This window comes from Calonectris borealis, chromosome 32, assembly GCF_964195595.1.
Source record: "Calonectris borealis chromosome 32, bCalBor7.hap1.2, whole genome shotgun sequence".
NCBI classification, from domain to species: Eukaryota; Metazoa; Chordata; class Aves; order Procellariiformes; family Procellariidae; genus Calonectris; species Calonectris borealis.
Window position 1 is genome coordinate 882120 of NC_134343.1, and position 8174 is coordinate 890293.

At 70.4% G+C, this 8174-nt stretch overlaps 2 protein-coding genes across 7 annotated transcripts; both read left to right on the forward strand.

The window, feature by feature from the left end:
* The first annotated feature begins 295 nt into the window (after window positions 1-295).
* FBXO46 (F-box protein 46) lies at window positions 296-2354 on the forward strand. The gene has a single exon (XM_075134473.1). It carries the CDS (start codon window positions 365-367, stop codon window positions 2207-2209), a length of 1845 nt encoding a protein of 614 aa, XP_074990574.1. The 5' UTR covers window positions 296-364; the 3' UTR covers window positions 2210-2354.
* A 332-nt stretch (window positions 2355-2686) lies between these two features.
* Window positions 2687-7347, forward strand: QPCTL (glutaminyl-peptide cyclotransferase like). 6 transcript variants are annotated; one of them, XM_075134503.1, is made up of 7 exons: window positions 3209-3482; window positions 4178-4318; window positions 4414-4701; window positions 5754-5906; window positions 6381-6480; window positions 6751-6862; window positions 7030-7274. In XM_075134503.1, exons 1-7 carry the CDS (start codon window positions 3270-3272, stop codon window positions 7205-7207), a joined length of 1185 nt encoding a protein of 394 aa, XP_074990604.1. In that variant the 5' UTR covers window positions 3209-3269; the 3' UTR covers window positions 7208-7274. The 6 variants fall into 6 exon arrangements, with proteins under 6 accessions (XP_074990608.1, XP_074990606.1, XP_074990607.1 ...); XM_075134504.1 differs by having other exon boundaries at window positions 3212-3482; window positions 6746-6862; XM_075134506.1 differs by lacking the exon at window positions 6751-6862 and having other exon boundaries at window positions 3203-3482.
* Window positions 7348-8174: the final 827 nt, after the last annotated feature.

The window sequence follows — 8174 nt, forward strand, 5'->3', positions numbered from 1 at the left end:
TCGGCCCCACCAGACCCATACCTGCCCCACCAGCCCCATACTGTCCCCATACTGTCCCCATGCTGTCCCCATACTGTACCCACCAGCCCTGTATTGGCCCTGCCAGCCCCATACGTCCCCATACTGTCCCCACACTGTGCAGCCCCATACTGTCCCCGCCAGCCCCATACATCCCCATACTGTCCCCACAGAGTCCCCACAGTGTCCCCACCATCCCCATACTGTCCCCGCCAGCCCCACACTGTCCCTACCCTGTCCCACCATCCCACCCTGTCCCACCAGCCCCACTGACGCCCCCCTCTCTCCGGCAGGCCTGGGTGCCGGCAGCCCGGGGCGTTGGCGTCGGCCCTGCCATGCTGCCCTGATGGAGCCCAACGCCTTCCCCCAGCTCCAGCTCTGGTGCCCGCGGCCCTTCGGCACTTACTCCCAGAACAAACCATGCCCCGGCCCCGGCTCCGCCAGGAAACCCTTCTCCTGCCGTCCCGCCGAGGAGCCCGCCGGAGCCCGTGCCCCCTCCGAAAACACGCCGCCGCCTCCCGCCGATGCCGCCCCGGCTGCCCCGGCCTCGGCGGAGGAAGGCCGGGTGCTGCTGGACACGTGGTACGTCATCAAACCGGGCAACACCAAGGAGAAGGTGGCTTTCTTCGTGGCGCACCAGTGCGGCGGCGGCAGCGGCGGCGGCGGCGGCGGCAGCCGTGCCAGCACCATGAAGGTGAAGGGCAACTGGGGCAGCGATAGCTCCAAAGCCAAGCGGCGCCGGCGCTGCCACGACCCCACTAAGAGCAAGCCGAGCCCGGCGTGGGCTACCGGCGGCAGGGACCCGGCTTGCCTGCGTCCCGGCGACCCGTCCGCTGCTGCCAGCGAGGCCCCCGACTTGCTGTCGGTGGCGGAGATGGTGGCGTTGGTGGAGCAGAGGACGGCGCTGGCGTTGCAGAGCTTCCCCCGGCCCTGCGGCGCTCCCGCCGCCCCGGTTGTCTTTGTGGAGGCGGCTGGCGGTGAAACCAAAGCGCCGGGCGGTTCCGATTGCAGCCGGGTGGCCGAAGCCGTCGCCCACTTCGAGTCACGGCAGCGGGAGCACGGCGGCACCCGACCCAACGGCTTGTGCCGCCCAGGTGCCGAATGTGCCGCCGCTGCGGCGGCATCGGCGGCGCCGGCTCCCGGCGAGGTGCGCATCGCCTTCCGCATCTCCAGCGGCCGCGAGCCCCGTGCCGGAGCCGCCGCGGCTGAACCGGGTGCTGTCGGGCGTCCCAATTGCGTCTTTATGAGCTGCGGGACGGCGAGCGGCGGCGCCGGCAACGCCGGCGGTCGCGCCAAGGACAAGATCACCTGCGACCTCTACCAGCTGATCAGCCCGTCCCGCGACGCGCTGCCCAACAACGTGGAGTTCCTCCTGGCCACCGCCGGGCCCAAAGGGGACGGGGATGGCCCCGACGTGGACATGGGGTGCGGTGAGGGCTCGGCGAGCGCCGTCAAACCGGAGGCGGGCGAAGGAACCGGCGAGGGGTCAGCGGCGCGGGATTGCGCCTCCGGTTTCCACGTGGACGTGGTGGTGACGGGGGTGGTGGACCAATGCGTCTTCTTCGGCAAGGACAGCGCCAAGAAGATGAAGGAGGAGACGGTGCGGCTGCCGGCGGCGGCGCAGGAGGACCCGCCGCCGGGGCAGCTCTTCCTCCTACCCGTCCCTGAGGAGACGCCACCGACGGAGGACGCGGAAACCGGCGAGGAGCCGTCGGCTGTCCCCGACCCCTCGCTCTGCCGGCTTTACCGTCACGTCTCCCACGACTTTTTGGAGATCCGCTTCAAGATCCAGCGGCTGCTGGAGCCCCGGCAGTACATGCTGCTGCTGCCGGAGCACGTCATGGTGAAGATCTTCAGCTACCTGCCCACCCAAGCGCTGGCCGCCCTCAAGTGCTCCTGCCACTACTTCAAATCCATCATCGAGACCTTCGGGGTGCAGGCCACCGACTCCCGCTGGAACCGCGACCCCCTCTATCGCGACGACCCCTGCAAGCAGTGCAAGAAGCATTACGAGAAGGGGGACGTGTCCCTTTGCCGGTGGCATCCCAAACCCTACCACCACGACCTGCCTTACGGCCGATCCTACTGGATGTGCTGCCGGAGACCTGACAAGGAGGCGCCCGGCTGCAGGGTGGGCTTGCACGATAACAACTGGGTGCACCCGGCCGCCCGCCGCGACGAGGGCAGGTGAAGGGACGAAGGGTGGCGGCTCTTGGGGACACGGAGGGCGGAGGTTGGCCAGCGGCGGTGGCTGGAAGGGGCGGAGGAGAAGGTGGAAAACAAACAAACCAACAAACCAACAAAAAGAAATCGTCCGAGCCCAAAACTTGAAGGAAAAAAAACGAGAAGGGAACAAAATGGGCGGGGGGGGGGGTGACGGCCACGTCTGGGGTGACGGCCCCAAGGAGGGTGACAGCCCAACGGAGGGTGACATCCCCATGGAGGATGACAGCCCCATGGGGGTGGTGGTCCCATGGAAGGTGACATCAGTCCCGTGGGGGGTGGTGGCCCCAAGGAGGATGACATCCCCATCTGGGGTGACATCCCCATCTGGGGTGACGGCCCCAAGGAGGGTGACAGCCCAATGGAGGGTGACATCCCCATGGAGGGTGACCTCCCCGTCTGGGGTGACGGCCCCAAGGAGGGTGACAGCCCAACGGAGGGTGACATCCCCATGGAGGGTGACATCCCTGTCTGGGGTGACGGCCCCAAGGAGGGTGACAGCCCAATGGAGGGTGACATCCCCATGGAGGGTGACAGCCCCGTGGGGGGTGACAGCCCCGTGGGGGGTGGTGGCCCCATGGCAGGTGACATCAGCCCGGTGGGGGGTGGTGGCCCCTCTGGGGTGACGTCCTGTCCGTGGTGACGTGCCCGTGGGTGACGTCCTCTCGGGGGTGACGTCCCCACCCCGGGTGATGTCTCTGGGGCAATGTCCTGGTCCGGGGTGACACCCCGCCTTGGCGTGACATCCGTGGTGACATCACACGTTGAGAGTGACATCACTATTGCGAGTGACGTCACGGTGTGCCCCCCGCCGTGTCCCCGCTCCCGGGCGCGTTTCTACACGCGCCTGCGCGCGCGCCGACGTGTGCCCGCACCACAGCGCATGCGCCCCTGCTGCCGCCCGGAGCCCGCCTCGGGAAGGGGGCGTGGCCTAGCGCGCAAGCCCCGCCCCACACCCTATCAGCGGCCTCCTCGTCGCTCGCCTACGCCCCGCGGCCCCGCCCCCAGCGAGGCCCCGCCCCCGCGCCATGCGGAAGGGCGCCGGTGGCTCCCGCCGGCCCCGGGCCGGGGGTTCGGGTCCCGGTCCCGGCCCGGTGGCGGTGCCGGTCCCCGGGCCGGGTCCCGGGATCTGCCCGCGGTCCCGCCGCTGCCCCCGGCCGCTGCTGCCGCTCCTGACGCTGGCGGCTGCCGCCGCGCTCCTCTACGTCGCCTGGCCCGGCGGGGAACGGGGCGCTGGCCCGGTGAGCGGCGGGGGGGGACCGGGGAGGGGAGGTCCCGGGGGGTCCCCGGGAGGGGGGTCCCGGGGAGGGGGTGCCCCGCATGTCCCTGCTTTCCCCCGGGGCCCCCAGCCCCTCTCAGGATCCCCCAATCCCCTGGGGTCCCCCAGACCCCATCATGGAGGCACCCAACGGACCCCCCCCCAGGGCCCCCCAACATCCCCCCGGCCCCTCAGACCTCCCAAGCCCCCCAGGACCCCCCAGACCCCATCATGGGGGCACCCAAAGCATCCATGGGCACCCCAGACCCCTCCAGGAACCCCCAACATCCCCCAGGGCCTCCAGAGCCTCCCCCAGGGCCCCTCAGACCCCTCGGGGGACCCCCAACATCCCCAAAGGCCCTCAGCCCCCTCCCCAAGCCTCCCCCAGGGCCCCTCAGACCCCTCGGGGGACCCCCAACATCCCCAAAGGCCCTCAGCCCCCTCCCCAAGCCCCCCCCAGACCCCATCATGAGACCACCCAAAGCATCCATGGGCACCCCAGACCCCTCCAGGGGCACCCAGACACCCCCCGAGTCCCCCAACATCCCCCAGGGCCCACCGCCCCAGGGTACCCAACTCCCTAAAGCCCCCCAGACCCCATCATGGAGACCCCCAGACCCCTCCAAGGACCCCCAAACTCCCCTGAGCCCCAAGACACTGACACAGCCCCCCCCCCAGCCCCCCCCCGGCCCCCCCTCGGAACCGGCTCTACGGGCGCTGCTGGGGCGGCTGGATCCCCCCCGCCTGCGGGACACCTTCCTGCGGCCCCTCCTGCGGGAACGGGTGCCAGGAGGGCCCGGGAGCCGCACCGCCCGCCAGGTAAGACCTCCCCCCACCCTCCTTCCCCCACCCCAGGGTGCCACCGCACCCACCCCAGGGTGCCAGCGCACCCACCAGGGTCCTCGTCCCCGCAGCACATCGTGGGGTGTTTGGGCGCCCTGGGGGCCGCCTGGCACCTGGAGCTCGATGCCTTTGAAGCGGCGACTCCCCAGGGGCCGGTGACCTTCACCAATGTGGTGGCCACGGTGGCCCCCGCCGCCCCCCGCCGCCTGGTCCTCGCCTGTCACTACGACACCAAGGTCTTGCCCCCCGGGCCCGGCCAGCGGCTCTTTTTGGGGGCCACCGACTCGGCCGTGCCCTGCGCCATCCTCCTGGAGCTGGCAGCTGCCCTCGACCGGCCCCTGCGGCGCGCCAAGGACAGGGTGGGTGATGGGCGACCCTGGGCCCCAGACCCCCCCAGGGTGCCTGGGTCCCTCCCTGACCCCCCCCAGGGTGTCTGGGTCCCCCCCAGACCCCCCGAGGATGCCTGGGTCCCTCCCTGACCCCCCCAGGGTGCCTGGGTCCCTCCCTGACCCCCCGAGGATGTCTGGGTCCCCCCCAGACCCCCCCCAGCGTGCCTGGGTCCCCCCTGCACCCCCCGAGAATGCCTGGGTCCCTCCCTGACCTACCCAGGGTGCCTAGGTCCCTGCCAACCCCACCCCCCCAGGGTGCCTGGGTCCCCCCCAGACCCCCTGAGGATGCCTGGGTCCCTCCCTGACCCCCTGAGGATGCCTGGGTCCCCCCTGGACCCCCCCCAGCGTGCCTGGGTCCCCCCTGGACCCCCCCGAGGATGCCTGGGTCCCCGCCAAACACCCCCCCAGACCCCCCGAGGATGCCTGGGTCCCTCCCTGACCCCCCCCAGGGTGCCTGGGTCCCCCCCAGACCCCCCGAGGATGGCTGGGTCCCTCCCTGACCCCCCCAGGGTGCCTGGGTCCCCGCCAACCCCCCCCCCAGGGTGCCTGGGTCCCCCCCAGACCCCCTGAGGATGCCTGGGTCCCTCCCTGACCCTCCCCAGGGTGTCTGGGTCCCTCCCTGACCCCCTGAGGATGCCTGGGTCCCTCCCTGACCCCCCCCAGGTACCTGGGTCCCCCCCTGACCCCCCGAGGATGCCTGGGTCCCCCCCTGACCCCCCCCAGCATGCCTGGGTCCCCCCTGACCCCCCCCGAGGATGCCTGGGTCCCCCCTGGACCCCCCCCAGCGTGCCTGGGTCCCCCCTGGACCCCCCCGAGGATGCCTGGGTCCCTCCCTGACTCCCCCAAGACCCCCCCCCAGGACACCCAGGTCCATCTCACCCCCCCTGTAGGACACCTAGGTCCCACCTGACCCCACCCCCCCGGGCCACCTGGGTCCCCCACCTGGGTCCCCCCCCGGCTACCTGGGTCCCCCCCAGACACCAGGGTCCCTTCCCCGCTGCCGGACGCCGGGGTCCCGGCAGGGCGCGGAGGTGACGCTGCAGCTGCTGTTCCTGGACGGGGAGGAGGCCTTCGGGGACTGGAGCGTCACCGACTCCCTCTACGGCGCCCGGCACCTGGCGGCGCGTATGGCCACCACCCCCCACGGGCCCCGCGGCACCCAGATCACCGCCATGGTGAGTGGCACCAAGCCCTGCGGCGTGGGGGGGGTCTGGTGGCACCCGAAGGTGGTGGCGCGGCCGTGTGTGGGAGGTCTGGTGACACCTGAAGGTGGTGGCATGGCAGTAGGGGGGGTCTGGTGGCACCTGAGGGTGGTGCTGCGGCAGTGGGGGGGGTCTGGTAGCACCCAAGGGCGGTGGCACGGCAGTGGGGTGGTCTGGTGGCCGTGACCCAGCTGGGATGGTCCCATGGCACCCAAGGATGATGGCCAAGGGTGGTGGGCTGATCCGATGGCACCCAGGTGTGGTGACATGGCATTGGCCCAACTGGGACGGTCCCCGTCTCTGCGGTGACCCAACTGGGATGGTCTGGTGGCACCCAAGGGTGGTGGCATGGCGTTGGCCCAGCTGGGACAGTCCTATAGCATCTGAGGGTGGTGGCACTGCGGTGTCCCCGTGCTGGTGTCCCCATGGCCATGCTGGTGTCCCCAGAGCCTGCTGGTACTGCTGGACCTGCTGGGCGCCCCCCACCCTGCCATCCACAGCCACTTCACCCGCACCCACCACTGGTTCCTGCGCCTCGTCGCCATCGGTGGGACATGGGGACGGGGACACAGGGGTGGGGATGGGGTTGGGATGGGGACAAGGGGACGGGGTGGGGACAGGGCTGGGGATGGGACGCGGGGACACGGATGGGGACGGGTGGGATGGGATGGGGTGGGGACAGGGATGGACGACAGGGTGGGACACAGGGCTGGGACAACGATGGCAACGGGGCCGGGCCGGGGATGCTGGGATGGGGACAGGGAGGAGGCCAGGGGTGTCACAAGCGTGTCCCCGCCACGTCCCTGGCGCAGAGCAGCGGCTGCGGCGGCTGGGGCTGCTGCACGCCCCCACCCAGGACCAGCCCTTCTTCCGCCTCAGCCCGGCCCCGGGACCCGTCGAGGACGACCATGTCCCCTTCCTCCAGCGAGGTGACGTACCCACCTCCCCCCTGTCCCCCGGGACGCACCGTCCCCGTGTCCCCACGCTGCGTGGCCGGGGCAAGCAGCTGGGTGGGCGACTCGGGGGGGTCCTGTGGGCTGACGTGCCAGGGGAACGCATGGCCCCCCCATGTCCCTCCCGCTCCGTGTCCCCGCAGGTGTCCCCGTGCTGCACCTCATCCCCACGCCCTTCCCACGCGTGTGGCACACCCTCGAGGACACCGAGGACAACCTGCACCCCCCCACCGTGGAGGACCTGTGCAAGATCCTGGTCGCCTTCGTGGCCGAGTTCCTGCAGCTCTGAGCCCGCTGTCACCCCTGTCACCCCCAGCCTGAGCCCCCTGGGGACGCCGGGCAGCCCTGGGCCCTGCTGGGAGCCACCAGTAAAGTGCTTGGTGACCAATGCTGTGTCCTGTGCCGTCACCTGCCGTGGGGCCACCCCTGGGGACAGGGACACGTAATAGAGATCCCAGGGAGCACCAGGGCAATTGGAGAGCCCAGGGAGCACTATTGGGGTGACTGGGGGTACCAGGGAGCACTACTGGGGCCTTTAGGGACCTCAGGGAGCACTACTGGGGGACCCCAAGGGTGCCCAGAGACACCTAGAACACCCCAAGACCCCCAGGAATACCCCATGGGCACCCAGAGACCCCCAGGAGCACCCCAAGAACCCCCAGGAGCACCCCAAGACCCTCAGGAGGGCACGCGGAACTGGGGTCCTTAGGGAGACCAGGAGCACTACTGGGGTCCTTTGGCACCCCGGGAAGCACTACTGGGGTCTTTAGAGACCCCGGGGATCACTGTTGGGGCCCTTCGGGACCCTGGGGATCACTGTTGGGGTCCTTTGGGACCCTGGGGTGCACAGTTGGGGTTCTTCGGGACCCCGGGGATCACTACTGGGGCCCTTTGCGACCCTGGGGATCACTATTGGAGTCTTTAGGGACCCCAGGGACCACTGTTGGGGTCCTTTGGGACCCTGGGGATCACTATTGGGGCCCTTCGGGACCCCGGGGAGCACTACTGGGGTCTTTAGGGACCCCAGGGATCACTACTGGGGCCCTTCGCAACCCTGGGGATCACTATTGGAGTCCTTCAGGACCCTGGGAATCACTATTGGGGCCCTTCGGGACCCCGGGGAGCACTACTGGGGTCCTTAGGGACCCTGGGGATCACTATTTGGGTCCTTCGGGACCCTGGGGAGCACTACTGGGGTGCTTCGGGACCCCGGGGATCACTGTTGTGCCCTTTGGGACCCCAGGGATCACTACTGGGGTCTTTAGGGACCCCAAGGAGCACTATTGGG

Bases quoted from the DNA above. Each gene is read 5' to 3' on its own strand.
- FBXO46 (XM_075134473.1), top strand. From the start codon at position 365: ATGGAGCCCAACGCCTTCCCCCAGCTCCAGCTCTGGTGCCCGCGGCCC.
- QPCTL (XM_075134502.1), top strand. From the start codon at position 3,270: ATGCGGAAGGGCGCCGGTGGCTCCCGCCGGCCCCGGGCCGGGGGTTCG. The intron at 3,483-4,177 runs GTGAGCGGCGGG...CCCCCCCCCCAG, and splicing joins GGGAACGGGGCGCTGGCCCG to CCCCCCCCCGGCCCCCCCTC. The intron at 5,907-6,745 runs GTGAGTGGCACC...TCCCTGGCGCAG, and splicing joins GCACCCAGATCACCGCCATG to AGCAGCGGCTGCGGCGGCTG.